Source organism: Anarhichas minor, unplaced genomic scaffold, assembly GCF_050575085.1.
Source record: "Anarhichas minor isolate MPS153535 unplaced genomic scaffold, ASM5057508v1 ptg000018l, whole genome shotgun sequence".
Classification (NCBI taxonomy): Eukaryota; Metazoa; Chordata; class Actinopteri; order Perciformes; family Anarhichadidae; genus Anarhichas; species Anarhichas minor.
The window spans coordinates 9,680,046-9,697,025 of record NW_027466464.1 but is presented as its reverse complement, the minus strand read 5'-3'; the positions used below and the strand labels follow the sequence as shown (position 1 = coordinate 9,697,025).

The window sequence follows — 16,980 nt, the reverse complement described above, 5'->3', positions numbered from 1 at the left end:
ACAAATGACACTTCGTATAATCAGCCGGTTGTGTTTTATCAGGTGGTGATGCTGAGTTCGGTGACTGAGCTCCATGCTTATATCGACCCAGGACAACTGACCACAGAGCTGGGAGGAACGCAGGAATACCGTCATGACAGCTGGATCTCACACCGCACTGTGTGTACACGCACATGCATTTTGTCCGTTTCATTTTGAAGTGTTATTCTTTTTGTGTTCCATGGCAAAAAACAGAAACACCCCGTTTGACTATTCTTTTGCGACCTGTGTGTCTACCTCCACAGGCGATCGAGGCGTTCGCCCTCATGGTGAAGACCACGGCTCAGACCCTGCAGGCGTTCGGCACTGAGCTTGCAGAGACGGAGTTGCCCAACGATGCCGAGGCCACCACCAACCTGCTGCACACGCACACTCTGAAGAAGGATAAGATGACGGTCAGATATGCTGTTACGAAGGCAGGAACAGTGGAGGTGATTGTTCTCTGTTGCCACGAGAGTGTTGAACAAAATGATTTGTTGGATTTTTCCAGGAGGACCTGCAGGTGGCTCAGTCTCAAGGGGGACAGCTGTTGGAGTGTATAAACGAGCCTCTACAGACGGACCCTGAGTACATCATGACCAGTGACGAACTGGAAAACTTAGCTACTGTGCAGAGGTAAAAGAAGGGATGCATGCAAACATTAACAGGCGAGGAAGTTGTCCCTGAACGCATCAATGAATCCTCCCTCCTTCTCTCCTCCTTCCTCTCAGACTCCTGGGTCAGCTGGACGAAACCGAGACAGCGTTTGATGAATTCTGGGAGCGTCACCGCACCAAGCTGGAGCAGTGTCTGCAGCTCCGCCATTTTGAACAGCACTTCCGTGAAGTGAGTTGAATTATGGGAAGTGTGGCTTTGGACAGCCTAACGGCAATATGTGTGCACGTAGCGCAGCATGTTGACAATGTGCTCGTTCGCAGGTGCGCGCCCATCTCGACGTGACTTCAGAGCGGCTGTCAGGTTTCTCTGAGGTCAGCGTAAGCCCCGCCCACGCTGAGCACGTCCTCCGAGAGCTCAGCGGACACGAGGACAAAGCCTGTGTAAGACACACACACACACACACACACACACTGTCCTGATTCATCATGCGACACATGCCCGACACTTTCCCCTTTGATGCATCCTTGAAGCCATATGGCTAATGATATAATCAATGTGATGCTCTATCCCATCCCCCCAATCACTGCACAAGCTTCACATTTGAAAATGCTGATATAAAAAAACCCGAAAGAGGTTGATTGATTTGTACAAAGTATGTGTCCCGCTCCGTCCAGCATTGTAATGGACACTCCGCTCTACTTAGACGGAGAGGACCGAGAAGGAGAACAGGTTGTTTCACAGTCAGCGATTGATTGATGACGTGTCCACTGCTGACAGCCCACCATTCTCCACGTATCCTCAATATTTCGATATTAAAAACAGACATCTCCGCTGTGTTTCAACAGGACGCACTGGACCATGCCCTGTCCCTGGCGTGTGAAGGTGACAGGCTGATAGACAATTCCCACTACGCGGAGGACTCTATCAGGCCCAAGTGTAGCGAGCTGAGAGGAGTGTGCGAGGAGATCAGCTCCACTCTGAGGAGCAAGAAGAGCTTCCTGCTAAGGGCGATGGAGCTCCACCACGCTCTGGAGAAGGTAGGACTGTGGGCCAGATTGTGTGTGCATGGGATGTGGAGAAAGATGATCTTTTTTTTTGGAGTTAAGTAATAGAAGATGGAACATTTTTCCAGACTTTGTAGTCCATCATTTCTATGAATATTTTCCTCCTAGGCGTCACAGTGGTGTGAGGATGGCATCTTCCTGTTGGCCAGTCAGCCAGTGGACCGCTGTCAGTCTCAGGATGGAGCTGAAGCAGCTCTGCAGGAGCTGGAGCGATACCTGGACACGGCGCCGCTGCACACCATCGCCGACCGCAGCGCCATCTGCTGCCAGTATGAGGCGGTGCTCACAACTCAGCTCAGGGTCAGTAGGATTTAACGGATGAAATTATATTCGGTTTACGTTTTTAAGTTAATTCGCTGCAATACCTGCGATCGTGTTTGGTCTCCATCAGGACCAGGTAGAGAGAGTTTTCCAGAAGCAAATCTCCGTTCAGGAGATGTTCGAGAAGAGACGCGTCAGCCTGAAGAAACTCGCCGCCAAACAGACCAGACCGGTCCAGCCAGTGGCACCAAGGCCTGAAGTGAAGTCTCCGCTCTCCTCTCCCAGTAAGCCTGGATCAATAGATAAACTGGTTTAGTGAAGAAGACTTGGTTTTTAAATCCTCTGACCTGGTAAGTGTTTTTTATCCGTCCTTCAGATCAACAGAGAAAAGAGAGAAGATACTCTGCAGATAATACCATCTGCAAAAAGGTAAATGCATGACTATTAATCAAGTAGTCAATATTGAAGCTGGATTTTATTTAATTTCTTACTTTATGATGATTAGTTCGAGTCAATTATCCCTCAAAATGGTTAGACATGTTTAGTCAAATACTCCATATGAATGTGTGCATGTCCAGGTGGAGCCTCCCATACATAACGATGGCACCAGACATGCTTCTCTCTCAGAAGAGGAAGAAAACCTGGCAGTGCTTCGGCGGTAAGGGGGGGTCAAAGATCATCCTCAGAGCCATAGATAAGAAAATCAGTGATACTGTAACTGACGGAAACTTCTGCTTTTGCTGTGTTGCAGCCACGTGATGAATGAACTGCTGGAGACGGAGAGAGCGTACGTGGAGGAGCTGCTGTGCGTGCTGGAGGCGAGTGTTGGTCATGTCACTTCACTGCTGAGTTGTAATTCGGTACATGCATCTGTTCTCCGTATCTGTGACGCATGTGATGTTCAAACTCCAGGGCTACGCAGCCGAGATGGACAACCCAGCCATGGCTCACCTCATCCCCAGCACCCTGCTGAGCAAGAAGGTCGTCCTGTTTGGCAACATGTCTGAAATTTACCAGTTTCATAAGAGGTACCCCCCCCCCCCCCCCAGTATTTATGCTAAGCTAAGCTGCTGGCTCCAGCTTCACGCTTGCCGTACAGATGCGAGAGTGTTATCAATCTTCTCATGGAACTCTTGGCAAGAAGGTGAATAACTGTATAACTGACACTCTAAACCTTCACGTCGTTTGTCTCCAGGACGTTTCTTAAAGAACTGGAAGCGTACACTGACTGCCCAGAACTAGTGGGCCACTGCTTTTTAGAGAGGGTGAGCACTTGCTTTCTGGTGTGGACTCATAATGAGCCAATAAAAAAACATATCTTTTATCTTAAAAAGTCAAATCAATGACGGACATGATTTTACGTCTCTCTGTAGATGAAGGACCTGCAGATCTACGAGGCGTACTGCCAGAATAAACCTCGCTCTGAGAGCTTGTGGAGACAGTGCTCCGACTGTGCCTTCTTCCAGGTAGAACCTTTAACCCTTCACCCCGTACTTTAGCAACACCTTCCTTTCCGTGTGGCTCAAAAGAACTCTAAGTATCCTCGTTGGTTTATGTTTTGTGTGAACCAGGAGTGCCAGAAGAAGCTGGAACACAAACTTGGTTTGGACTCCTACCTCCTTAAACCTGTCCAGAGAATCACCAAGTACCAGCTGCTGCTGAAGGTGAGCTGATGTTTTGACTGTGTATCCATGTGGGCTTATTTCAGTCTCACTGTATTCACATACATATGTTGTGTGTTTGCAGGAGTTGTTGAAGTACAGCAAGGGATGCGACGGCTGTGATGACCTACAGCAAGCTCTCTCCTCCATCCTGGGGATCTTGAAGGCTGTTAACGACTCCATGCACCTCATCGCCATCACGGGATACGAGGTCGGAGACGGTTTGGATGATTCGGAGCAGCCGTTTAGTCAGTTGTGCAAGAGCGGAGGATAAAATATCTGTCTGTCTTCTCCCTACTTCAGGGTAACCTGTCGGATCTGGGTCGCCTGCTGATGCAGGGCTCCTTCAGCGTGTGGACGGAGCACAAAAAAGGTCACGCCAAAGTCAAAGACCTGGCCCGGTTCAAGCCCATGCAGAGGCACCTGTTCCTGCACGAGAAGGCGCTGCTCTTCTGCAAGAGGAGGGAGGAGAACGGGGAGGGCTACGAGAAAGCTCCGTCCTACAGCTTCAAGCACTCCCTCAGTGTAAACTCACATTAATCAGGTTTTTAGTTGCCGGGGTGAAAGATTAGGGCTTGACTGTGTGTCTTCATTCTCCTCTCAGATGACTGCGGTGGGCATTACAGAGAGCGCTAAAGGAGACAACAAGAAGTTTGAGGTTTGGTGTAACTCCAGAGACGAAGTCTTCATAGTCCAGGTGAGCTCACTCAGCCTCGCCGCTTTGATAGGCGGAGAAGAAACCCTATCGCTGTTAATGCTGTGTTATTGATTTTTCTCATCTAGGCTCCAACACCAGAGATTAAAACGTCATGGTTGAACGAGATCCGCAAAGTTCTGACCCAGCAGCTCAAAGCCTGCAGAGGTATCGTGAACACACCGCACAAACGCCAAATCATTTTGCATTTCTTCTTCTTCTCTGTCTTTTTGCACAACACCGCTCTCAACTGCAGTTCATGTTTTAGATGCCAGTCAGCAGAAGAGCTCAGACTCCGTTTTCCCGAGTCCCACCAGCAACAGCAGCTCCATCTCCCTCAGGTGGGTGTCTAGCCTTGTAAAGACATCGCACACACAAGGCGCACCCACGGATAAGATGCCCTTTATTTATTTTTAACGTTTCTTTCTTCTCGTTCCCAGTCCATTTCGTAGCAGTGGTCAGAAAAATCAGAAGAAGCAAGAGGAGAAGAAGGCGGAGACGAGCTCGGTGTCTGACTCCTCTTCTTCACCGAAACACAAAGGTAAATGTTTGATAAGTCCTCACACTTAGACATGACATGTATTAGTCTGTGGCTGAGATGCTCTTACTGAGAGCTGCAGAGTAAACTCTCACTAATCTTCTTTTTCTTCATCGCCTTCATCTTCATGGTTCCTCCTTCTGTCTCTCTACCTCTCAATTATTCTTTCTTTTTTTTTCCATTATTGCAAACCTTTCTTTTTCTTTTCCTCCATTTCAAAACATTGTTTCCAGATGAACCAGTGACCAGTCCGACCACTGACAGGTCTGCAGTGGCTAAAAAGCGTTTTACTTTGCAGGGCTTCAGCAATCTGAAGAGTCCGAAAGGTAACATTGACAGACCGAAAGAGGATTTTAGCTTTCATTTTGTCTTTAACGAATGAAAAGTTTAAATTATGAGCACTAAAACGCACCCTTAATTAAAATAAATAAGGAAGTTTTCTCTTCAGCCAGTATAGTTATCATAAGTTTTTATACTAAATACAGTACATACATGTGCTGTGGTATTCATTGAATATCAATTATTGCATTATAATATGGCTGTGAGGTGAACTGGTGATTCTAGTTTTTATGTTGCAGTCACTCTGCCTCCTGGTGGTAAAAGTCAAACATTGCTGTAGACACACCAGACCTTAAATATTGAGTTTCTACATGTACATCAGTTCACACGTCACAATAAGCAGTTTTAATTCTGTGTTTTTTTACCTGATGCTGACCAAAGACTGGAGGTCCCACTAGGCACAATATGTACAAGCTTCTCGCTGGTTTAGATATTTAATGTGTTGCATTCTTGCTCCGTTCTCTTTCTCACTCTTCTTCTTCCTCTTCCCTCTCTTCACTTTTTTCTGCCTGTGTGGCCAGGCTCGGCCCTGAGCCCCGAGCACGGCTCCAAACGCCACTTGGTCAAGAGTGACCCCACACCGTTTGGGTTCAAAGGTACATTGTCGTCCGATATCAGAGGCCCGTCTAACGCTTAGAGGCCGTCATTCATCCTCCCATCCCTCACCACTAAAGCGTACTCCAGTATGTGTGTTTAGATCTCACCCGTGTCTCACATTAGAGGGATGAAACTGGATATGATGTGACACCAAACATTAATCCAGCAGTATAAGCTGGTTTTCATACCATCACCCTGCATTCACCGTCACACAGTGTACGAGTGTTGATCTGCAGGACCTCGAAGTCTTGAAATGCAGTTGCCATGTGCATAACAATATTTTTTCACAGGTCATAAATCATCATCTCTAAATTATATGTTTTGTACCTTTTAACATTTTGGGAATTGTTCTTATTTAGAGTTAGCTTAGCTTAGCATAAAGACTAGAAACAGAGGGGAACAGCTAGCCTTGCTTTGTCCAAAGGTAAATTGGCCTTTGGACGGAGCCAGGCTAGCTGTTTCCCCCTGTTTCCAGTCTTTATGCTAAGCTAAGCTAACCGGCTGCTGGCTCCTGCTCCATTTGCACCGTATAGACACGAGAGTAGTATAAAATAATTTGTGAAGATGCTGTGGTGAACACTTAACAAATGTCTGATTACTTTAATCAGGGGAGAAATCCCTGCGTATGTCCAGTGGCAGTGATGTGGAGCGGGTTTACACCTGCAGGTCTTTCTCCTGGTCCATTTTGCCGACCCAGCTGTCTGACTACAGGACTAGCTGTCTCACTGACTCGCTGGCTGTTTCTCCCCCGTCCATAGAGCCGGCTCGCCATGCCACTCTGAGCAGAGTCAGATGGATGAGTGCCTCTAGTCTGTTACAGAACAAGCAGCGAGGTACAGAGCCGCTCTGAGGATCAGCCACTGTGGGTGTTTGCTGTGGTTTGTGGTGGACATGATTGATTTGAAAGAGGTAAAGGGTGGCAAAATATCCACTTTCCTTTCATTTAGCCTTGTATTGAGTCTTATTGACTTATCTTTCATTTGGCGTCAGTTGCTGAAAGCTATTCTTTACTCTTTGCACTTGCAAATATAAGATTTTAAGTCTCACTTCAAGGCTAAATGGCACCGTTTTCTGCAAGTTACCTACTCTACCTCAAATCAATCATTCACTCTTCTTCTACTGTTGGGTGTTTTGGGTTAGGGATGGTGTGGTGTGGACAATGAGTATTGGAACTTATTTTCCAGCACTGGCAGTCAGAGCAGCCTTGAAATTAGTCCACGTGATTCAAATCTCTGAAATCTTCTGATCATGCATCTCGATTTAGCTTTGGTGGGACCTGTCCGCTGTCTACATTGATCTTCTCTGGGATTTTGGAGGAGTTTGATTTGGTTGTTTGAGTGTGTGTGTGTGTGTGTGTGTGTGTGTGTGTAAATGTATTGATTTGTCAGACAAACATGTTCTGATCTGATGGTCCAGAACAGATCGTGTGGTTTTGTGCTCCTCATGGGTGATTTGTGTGTAACTGGGACTCTTACTTCCAAGTGGCATTTGGATTGCTCCTGGCAAAATTCCCCTTCATTAACATGTCTTTGTGTTTCTGTTCTTTTAATATCAACAGAAAACATCAATCTCACTTATATTCCAACCATGAATATCCTGACTATCCACTCAGTGCAGTCACTCTGTCCGCATCATTCTACATGTTTTAAATTTTCCTTAATTAGTGAACCAGGAAGCATTTTAATGCCACGTGGAGTGTGAGTGTGTGTGTGATTCAGATTCCTCAAGTCACCTTCCATGTCTCATTATTCCACTTCTCTCCTCCCCTACAGGCTGGACCAAGGCGTCTCTCTCGGTGGACGCCTCAGAAGAGAATGATGGCTACTCCAGCAGCGAGGACCCCATGAACTCTGACCCCGAGGACGAAGCAGGAAGGAAGCTGGTGAGCCTGAACCCGAAGACTTCTCTTACCTACACTCTGTTGTTTGATGTTTGCCACCTCTAACCGACCTGCCCCCCTCAGGCTCCGGGAAAGTACACGGTGGTAGCGGACTGCGAGAAGGCGGGACCTCAGGAGCTGTCTGTCAAGAGCGGAGATATCGTGCAGCTAATCAGAGAAGGAGAGGAGGGACAGTGGTAAACATCTGGTTTTCTTCAGTCAAAAGAACCCCAAATTAGTTATATCCCTGAGTTGGATTATTAAAGGTCCTAGCAGTTTTGAAATATATTATACTTCCACAATTAAGCACTTTATGGGGTCTATTTTGTTATGGAAATATCATGTAGAGTTGTGAAATGTATTAATTCTCTGCAGGCATCCTGTTCAGGAATAAACCAGAATGTATTTTCCTCCTTAATTACAGTCACCACAATAGCTGGTACTGCAACTGTGTTTGGACAAACTCCAAATCCTTTAATGATTATGTGCAATAGTGCCAACAAAGGAGGCTACATGAATAGATGTTTACATCGTTGGGTTCCATCCTCTGCAGGTTTGTGAAGAACCTCCGCAGCAGTCAGGAGGGCTGGGTGGCAACAGCGAACCTCCTCAGCCTCATCTCAAAGTCCAAGTCGTCCCAGTCGCTCAGCAGCTCAGGTATTCTTCCCATGTGCACTATATTAGAGACACCTGTTCCTCAACACTTTTTGTTTTTACGCCGCGATGTGCTCTTTCCAACACCGTTGTTGTCTGTCCCTGCAGACGGCAGCGTCTCGGGGAACCTCAGCACTTCTTCCAGCTGCAGCGAGACCTACACCAGCTTCTCCGACATCAAACCCTGACCTGCGATCACTGTCCCAGCCCCCCATGTCACAGTCCAACAAATGCTACCAGAGTTTTATCTGACGGCCGACTACACCCACCTTTTTCTGATTATTTATAACCGCCTGTCAGTCTTATTTCCACCCAGCAGTATTAAACTCTCACTTTAGATTATTTTTACCTTCAAAGAGATCAACATGCTGGCCTTCTTTAAACATCACAGTATCTGTGGTGTACAGAGGAAAGCTAAACGTCCTCCGTCTCATATTTAATCCTTCTTGCAATGTAGCATTAAAGTGGACACATTTGAAGAACATCTGCACTTAAAACTGAACCCCTTCAAGCCGACGACATCGCGGCACAGCGACAGATTCTTGCGCGGGACGTCCACAGGTGCAGATAAGATCAGAGTCGGTATTTCACATGATGCTTTAGGCAGCTGGCTGCAACAAGAGAGAGAGAAAAAAATGCTTCTTGTGATCTTGGAGCATCTCTGTGCAGGTCAAATCTTCAGGACGTGTCGCTGTGAGTCTTGTCACTCGCAGGGGGAGGTGTGTTAGATCCCTGCAGTGTCTGGCGGGCCAGCGGTTGCATTCCTCCCATGTTGTTGATAAGAGCTTCCCAGCTGGTTTTGTGGCGTTATCTTCTACTGGAAACACAGAGTCAAATGCATCACTAGGTGAATGTCACCCACAGCGCTACCTGGTGGTCAGATGTCATTCACTTCTCAAGCCTCGCATCCAAATCCCTTACACAGCAAGCGGCAGCTTGGAACAACTTTTGGACCTCTTTTTTTTTTTTTTTTTTTTTCATCTAAGAGTGATTCTCTAACTCTGAGCTGCTCTGGATTTACCTTCTCAGGAAGCCCCAGACGTCGCGTGGGCCGGCAGGTGTGACCGCATACCTGCTTGTGTCGACTCGGCGCCTTTTGTGTGTGCACGTTCTTGCACAAATCCAACTAGTGTATGTCGCCCTCCGGAGGCTAGAGGGCCATTCTAGTGCGTTTAGCTGCTGGATTAATATCTAATGTCATGACCACTGCGCTCACCTTTCTTTGGTTTGCACTGCGGCAACAAAAGCAGGCTTTGTCCCCTCCCCTCTGCTCCCAGCCCCCACTCTGGCATGTGACAGGAGCCACTTCTCTACAAGCAGCGCTAACCGGGGCCCGGACCTTTCTCAACATGTTTTGCACCAGCCGCCCCCCCACAGCAAAATTTGCCTGCTTAACCATGTAGCTGAGTAATCGAATAACAAGGTGCAAATAGGAAATAATGAGAAAAGTCTGACAGGGGGGGGGGGTAAACTAAGTTGGCTGTAGTGGAAAGGAGGGTGTTGATAGCACGTCTCTGACAAACCAGCTGCACACAAGGAAGCTGTGCTATTCTGAACACTGAATGACCTTTATCATACCTAGTTTTTCAAAGGCAAACATGTTTTTATGGTGTTACACTCAAACCGCCACCACCCCGTGGGTTACATTTGTCCACCACTGTTTATCACCACTGTGGTTTTGTTACACACGGCCCCGACTATGATTAGTGCTCGTGATGGTTTTCTCGAGCTCTTTTTTGCTGGAAAAAAAAACCACCTTTCTCACTCAAATCACAACAAGCATGTCCTCCCTATGAAAGGAAAGATTCTTCTCCAGTAAAAAAAAGAAAGAAAAGGACACCTACGGGCCTCTCTGTGTCAAACTGTGAGCTTAACCAGGGAGTAAACTGTGGCTGGTATTATGCGTTGACCTGTGTGAGACCGAGAAAATGTATGTTACACTTGTACAGATGTGTCCTCTGTACCTCGCATTGTTTTCCTCGAGAGCATGCACATTGTGAAGAGGATCATGGTTTATGTGAGTCTCCTTGTCTCTCTGTAGCGTCTCTCTTTGTGGCATGTTCCTCATGAACCTCTCTTTGTCAAGGCCCCGAACAAGAGTTTATTTTCTGCCATCCTGGGAGCTGACACGGGCACGAAACTTAAGTCGGTGTTCTATCATGATCACACAATGAAGCTTATTGAAGGGTTTGTACTTTTTGACCTGGAGGCTGGAGAGATGAGAAGGGTTATATTTTTTAGGTTTCATTTTATGCAGCACATTGCAGCGACCACTGTCTTTATTTTCCTATTGTATCTACGGAGTATGGTGTTGCTATAAATATATTATCATGAGATATTATGTGTATATTTGTAAATATGTAATTCTGAATTGTATGTAAAATGAAAAGCAGCTTTAATAAAGTCTGAGATGGTTTCCTCTAAGGGATTTTGCCTTTTTGTGTGGGAATTTAAGCTATTTTATTTTATTCAAATTGTATTTGAATAAAGTTATATTTGTAACACCCTCAATTAGACCAGTGTAAGCCATGTAAGCTTTTGGAATAACTATTAACTGGCTTATTTTTTGAAATAAATAATTTTTTTTTGTAGATTCTTCAACATAGAAACACATGAGTACATTGGCTGTTGTAAAATATGTATTTCGATCCGGATGTGTAATGTTAACCACGTGGTATTTAACCTCCAATGGGCTTTTTCAAGTTTAGACTGTCATGATTTGTTCTGGGGTGCGTCCCAACACGTACACCATCCGACCTTCAGTCTCTTTTCTCCTTTATTTATCCCTGTGGTGGAACAAAAAGCAAAATCATGTAAAATAGATCAAATAATGTTTTCTATTGGTTTTAATACCATACATTATGGTAATATCTGAGGCAAGGTGGGTAGAAGGACTTCATGTGAGAGGATGTGAACGAGACTCAGACGCGGCTGGAAAGATACAGATGTATAAAGTTAGCATGCGGGAGCCAGACTCCTACCGGAAGTGACACAGTTTTCTCTATAAAGCAAATTTGTCTGCCCGACAATGAAATATTGTACAAATAGGGAATTTCTTGGTTATATTAATTAATACAGGTAGTATTTATACTAATAGTTGTTCTCGTCTTAATTAAAACCCTCGCTTTCCCTTCTTCGTCCATTAATTTAAGCGCATGAGCGTCCGCGCAGGTTTTACTACGAAGATTTACGCCGGAAGTCGTTGGCTTTGTTCACGCTAGCTTGACAGTTGACTGGAAAGCGACCAGATGGAATTCCGCACTGGCTTCTTAACGGATTCCACACATTTTACATTGTATCGCGCACATTTTTAGCGGACTTTCCTGCTCACAAACAGCCCTGGCGTGACTACAATAGCCTGTCTGTGAACCGGGACAGAAGCGGTCAAGACATTTAAGGATACCCCACCAGACATCCTTCCTCTGTAGGTATCATTTGTAGCTGTCGAAGAGCAATAGCTCGAGATGGGTGTAGCCTTGTTAAATCACTGTTAACGCGGCCTTTTGTGTTATTTACTGCTGACTTCCTTACGCGTTCTTATTCCTCTAAACACTGTCGTTCACGTCTTCTTTAATTCTTCAGCAGCACAAATACAGTGTGTGTATTTTTTGTGTTTTTTCCTCCTTGCTGTGTTACTTTAGACGACCAGCGTCATGCTAGCGAGGACGAAAACATTGCAGCTTCCGGTAACATTTCACAATAAAACCTGTCGAACCCTGTCTAGTGCTCAAACTATTACTTAATTCATCTATTAAATTATCTTTAGAAAGTAATCAATTAATTGTTTGAGACAAATATGTCAATATGGACTTCTTTCATTTTTACCCACATTTTGTAGATGTAATATTTATATATTAATATTTTTGAGTCCATGTAATGCAGTGAACATGTTGTGTTTAAGATGTTCTGAATCTGCTCCGCTCTTATTTCTAAAGCACAACTACCTGAACTATTATATTAACCTTTGTTGACTCTGCTCATTACAGGAACCTCTCCTGATGAAGCGACTGTATTAGTAATAAGCTTATAATGTATGAGAGGTGGGGATACTTCATACCTGTAACTGGTCACTTTGTGGCATACAGTCAGCCATGTTTCTCTAAGCAGGTGGAGGTGCAGCAGGTGGGAGCAGCTCTGACTCTACCAACAGCAAAGAGCTGTAACTGAATCTTTATTGTGTCTGTAAACGGCAGTGAAGTGCATCAAATACGGGCAGGCATCAGGGTCTGCTGTGGTATCGGGTTGCTCCTGCGTAGGGACAGTTGAGACCCAAAAAGCCCTGAACGGTTATGAATTGTATTCGATTCAAGGCTGTAGGTCTGAGTGTTTGAGGGTTAACCATCCTTCCTTTGCTCCTCCTTGAATACTCAGATTCCAGTTGAATCGTGAATGGCTGCCTCTGCATTCCGAGACAGTCGAGTATTTAGGAGTGTGCGTGAAACCTGTTCCTTGAACTGTCCGAGTTGCTGTCACCACTATTGCAGGTGTGACGGGTAACTTTCCTGCTACACCGGAATGACTTTAATTAGTCACCAAAAGCACCTGGTATAATCCTAAACGGAGCAGCTGGCTAAGTCCTTTACATAACATTTAGTCTTAATCTTGAAACATTTAGTTCCAGCTGCAGCAACAGGGTGGGAATATTAGCCGTTGTTTACAATATTATTGGATTAGAAAGCAGGGGAGTTCCCCTCTTTTGATCGCTGCTTCCTCATCGCTCGCTTATCCATTGACAAATATTGACTGGAGCTGTGTGGGCATGACGTAATCTGATGATAACGTGTATTATTGGAAGTGAATGCATCATGTTAAAGGGACTGAAGTGTGTTTAAGTCTTTTCTGTTTTTGAGAGAGTCCGAATTGCCCGACGGTACCTGAAGTATTTTGTGCGCTCAGCAGCTTTTCCCCGGACGTTGTGAGGCATCTTGTTCATTCTTCTTCTTCATTCTTTGTTGTGCAGAAGCAGTGAATCGAGGTTCCTTCAGCCTCTTCTGTCTTAGATAGTGATATACAACCGGATCAGCGTTTTGGACACGGGGAAGAATGCGATGCCCTTTATACATTCCTGGATGAGGATTAGCAGTCACAAGTTCTCTGCCGGTTCCTGACCTGGCCGGGATCGCGAAGGCCACTGCTGCCTTTTTAAAATGCTCACACTCATTCACAGACCAAACTCTGTCCCTGTCTGAAGACCCCCGTCACTTTTTGCAGGAATATTTAAGTCGTAAATTGACTTTTAGATCGATAAAATTGCCATTTTTCCACACGCAATAACAGAACACACTGTTGTCGTTGCCTGCTCCTTTATGTGTCCTGCATGTGTGTGTGTTCTCCAGGTCCCTGAGGCGTGTGTGTGTGTGTGCCCACCATGCCGCTGTTTGGTAAATCCCACAAGAGTCCGGCGGACATCGTCAGGACGCTGAAGGAAAACATGGCCATCCTGGTGAAACAGGACAAGAAGACAGACAAGGTAGAGACAGGCAAGGGTGTTTCCAGGCGCCCCTAAGGTGACGGCCCTCTGTGAAATTAGACCATGGACCAGCCTGGGCCTGTCACACTTCCCTGTCAAGACATTTCACTCTCACACACACACACACACACACACACATATAAACTGTAGCCATAGGAGTAAAGTTCAGGCTCAAGTCAGTTTCAGATTTCAGCTCTCTCCCCCTCTCTGTTCTCCAGGCGTCTGAGGAGGTGTCCAAGTGTCTGGTGTCCATGAAGGAGATCCTGTACGGCAGCAACGACAAGGAGCCTCACACCGAGACGGTGGCCCAGCTGGCCCAGGAGCTGTACAACAGCGGCCTGCTGCTGTCGCTGGTCAAAAACCTGCAGGTCATCGAGTTCGAGGTGAGGAGAGGGCCGAGGGTGCGGTCGCCGTGTCTTCAGCCGCGGAAGGGGAAAGAAACGATGGAGCGTTGAGGTGTTTTTATTTTCGTGCTTCCAGGGGAAGAAGGACGTGTGTCAGATCTTCAACAACATCCTGAGGAGGCAGATTGGGACGCGGAGCCCCACCGTTGAATATTTCTGCTCCCACCAAGAGGTCCTCTTCATACTGCTGAATGGGTGAGACACACACACACACACACACACAGAGGACGTACTCTACAGAGTCGGATGGCTTCCAGAGAGGTGACACAAACGCTCTCTCTGCGTTTTGAAGGTACGAGACTCCGCAGGTCGCGTTGAATTGTGGGATCATGCTGAGGGAGTGCATCCGCCACGAGCCGCTCGCCAAGATAGTTCTCCAGTCGGATCAGTTCAACAGCTTCTTCCACTACGTGGAGATGTCCACCTTCGACATCGCCTCCGACGCCTTCGCCACCTTCAAGGTACCTCGGGGGTCAAACCAGAAACCATGGAAAACATCTGCAGGACAGCGGTTTGAGTCACGGCGTTTTGTAATGTTTAGCTCCATCGTGTGATGGATTTATAATACGTGTTCCCGTCTTTATTCGCAGGATCTCCTGACGAGACACAAAGTGCTTGTGGCTGAATACCTTGAACAGCACTACGATGCCGTGAGTGACGCGTAACTCCATTTTATTTTTTATTTTTTAACTTGTTTTGGTGTTTTTAAATTGCTAAACTTCTTTGGGGGCAAATGGACAAATATTCAAACCACAGGCAACCAGACATTCAGCAAGCATTCCCACATTCCATCTGTTAATAATAATAATAATAATGATCCACCAGTTTGTTAGTAATCTATAATAAAATGTGTTTCTAATGTCACTACAGGTGTTTGCAGACTACGAGAAGCTGCTGCACTCTGAGAACTACGTCACCAAGAGGCAGTCTCTAAAGGTCTGATTTGTACAGCATTACACATCTATATATTATATATATATATATATGTATATATATGTATATTGATTGTCTCTCTCCTCCAGCTCCTGGGCGAGCTGTTGTTGGACAGACATAACTTCACGGTGATGACGCGCTACATCAGCAAGCCTGAGAATCTCAAGCTGATGATGAATCTGCTACGAGACAAGAGCCCCAACATCCAGTTTGAGGCCTTCCATGTCTTCAAGGTAACAACACACAAACACAACACGCGTGCATGTAAACGCAGCAAATGTCCAGAAATAAACATTGTCGTCGTCCCCCCCCCCCCCCCCCCACGTCCTTCAGGTTTTTGTCGCCAACCCCAACAAGACGCAGCCCATCATCGACATCCTGCTCAAGAACCAGACCAAGCTGATCGACTTCCTGAGCAACTTCCAGAAGGACCGCACAGACGACGAGCAGTTCAACGACGAGAAGACCTACCTAATCAAACAGATCCGGGATCTGAAGAAACCGGCCTCCTAGAGGAGCGCGGCTTTTTATTTGATAGGAAGACGTAGAAGAAAACAACACCTTACCAATAACAGTCTTTCTATTTTATTTAAAGACGTTATTTGTCTTTGGTTCATTTAAAACTCGTGCAACAGTAGTTCTCAATCACTGATCTTTTCTTTTGTACATTTTTTTTTTATCGTGAAATCTTTTTGCCCTTTCATCTGTAGCATGTAGCGCCACAACTCAAGGTGTCGGAGGAAGCGGATTAGCTCTGTTGGGAGAATCACAGCCACCAGGTCCTCTGTTAGTCCCAGCACGCGTGTTGATTTTTAACTATTTAAATGAAGTAGCTGCAAATCCAAAAAAAAACAACAAATATATGAAGAGTTTCTGCTTCTTTTTTTCGTCTTTTAGCGGGATCAACATGTCCGCTTCAACCCGTTTTCATCACTAGTTCTCTTTGCTGGTGGCTGATGGTACTTTCTGTATTATATTAAAAAACAAATGTTCTTTTTGTTTGTTAATTGTATCACTGTTTCCACACTGCTTGAGGGTAATTATGTTTTATATATAGTTTCATTGTCATGTACAGTTTATGGTTCGTACGCCTGAAGTGAGTGCCGTTGCGAGTGACGACGCGTCAACAGGAGGCACTTTGCTGGGTGGAGGAGCCGTAAAGATGGCCGCTCGTGTCTTTGTTTCTTCTCTCTCTGTACTGTGACAAAGTGTTCTGCTCTGATGTTGGTGTTAGAAAGGAGACGAGTCAGAGGTGCCTTTTTGGTTTTGGTGTGTTTTCTTTTGTATTTGACAGCATCTCTCCAGGGGGAGCTTAGTTATTACGTCGATGAGAATATGCTCTGGATAAGAACATATTTGTTGTGATTGAGCATTGAACCTCTTTAACTCGCTATATTTGAGTCGTTTGTAACTTAAACTTTTATATTTCCATTTTCCATTAGGGTTATATGAGCTCCCACAGAAGTTTTATGTTTGAATCTCTTTAATTAGGACTCTAAACGGTACATTTGAAGACTAATACTCTAACAGGAAGTGTGCAGCTGGGTGACAGTAACGATTATAAACCTGTGACCGGACATTCTGCTTTCGCTTTTCTGGCGTAAAATAAACAGCTTTTTATTTGACGCTGTAAGCTGTGACATCTTCCCAGTGTCCTCTCTCTGATAGCAGCCACCTTGTTTTCCACATTGATGCTATTGTACCACATTCACGACAAATAAAAGGATGGGAATTCATGCTTTGTGTGTGTGTGTGTTTACAGGCAGGTGCTGTACAACTTCTTTCATTTTCTTAACTTTATTCCCATGTGTATTTATCTCCTTAAAATATGCTTCAACTTACTTTAAACA

At 45.5% G+C, this 16,980-nt stretch overlaps 2 protein-coding genes across 4 annotated transcripts in view; both read left to right on the top strand.

The window, feature by feature from the left end:
• Positions 1–10,747, top strand: part of mcf2la (mcf.2 cell line derived transforming sequence-like a) — a 31,604-nt gene extending 20,857 nt beyond the window's left edge. For 2 of the 3 annotated variants that reach the window (XM_076094938.1, XM_076094939.1), the window contains exons 6-30: positions 43–159; positions 285–434; positions 530–654; positions 750–864; positions 957–1,076; positions 1,482–1,673; positions 1,809–2,000; positions 2,092–2,245; positions 2,338–2,390; positions 2,540–2,619; positions 2,713–2,779; positions 2,874–2,989; positions 3,157–3,226; positions 3,335–3,427; positions 3,533–3,625; positions 3,708–3,833; positions 3,926–4,147; positions 4,227–4,319; positions 4,406–4,484; positions 4,585–4,657; positions 4,757–4,857; positions 7,563–7,672; positions 7,754–7,866; positions 8,223–8,326; positions 8,432–10,747. In XM_076094938.1, the coding sequence (XP_075951053.1) occupies positions 43–159; positions 285–434; positions 530–654; positions 750–864; positions 957–1,076; positions 1,482–1,673; positions 1,809–2,000; positions 2,092–2,245; positions 2,338–2,390; positions 2,540–2,619; positions 2,713–2,779; positions 2,874–2,989; positions 3,157–3,226; positions 3,335–3,427; positions 3,533–3,625; positions 3,708–3,833; positions 3,926–4,147; positions 4,227–4,319; positions 4,406–4,484; positions 4,585–4,657; positions 4,757–4,857; positions 7,563–7,672; positions 7,754–7,866; positions 8,223–8,326; positions 8,432–8,511 (2,838 nt within the window). In that variant the 3' untranslated portion in view covers positions 8,512–10,747. Of the gene's footprint in view, positions 1–42; positions 160–284; positions 435–529; positions 655–749; positions 865–956; positions 1,077–1,481; positions 1,674–1,808; positions 2,001–2,091; positions 2,246–2,337; positions 2,391–2,539; positions 2,620–2,712; positions 2,780–2,873; positions 2,990–3,156; positions 3,227–3,334; positions 3,428–3,532; positions 3,626–3,707; positions 3,834–3,925; positions 4,148–4,226; positions 4,320–4,405; positions 4,485–4,584; positions 4,658–4,756; positions 4,858–5,087; positions 5,181–5,714; positions 5,790–7,562; positions 7,673–7,753; positions 7,867–8,222; positions 8,327–8,431 lie in introns of all 3 variants that reach the window. The other variant, XM_076094940.1, reaches the window with a different exon arrangement.
• Positions 10,748–11,544: 797 nt separating this feature from the next.
• Positions 11,545–16,866, top strand: cab39l (calcium binding protein 39-like). Its single transcript, XM_076094457.1, has 9 exons — positions 11,545–11,747; positions 13,660–13,793; positions 14,012–14,176; positions 14,274–14,392; positions 14,490–14,658; positions 14,788–14,847; positions 15,068–15,133; positions 15,220–15,363; positions 15,464–16,866. Exons 2-9 carry the CDS (start codon positions 13,692–13,694, stop codon positions 15,641–15,643), a joined length of 1,005 nt encoding a protein of 334 aa, XP_075950572.1. The 5' UTR covers positions 11,545–11,747; positions 13,660–13,691; the 3' UTR covers positions 15,644–16,866.
• The last annotated feature ends 114 nt before the right edge of the window (positions 16,867–16,980 follow it).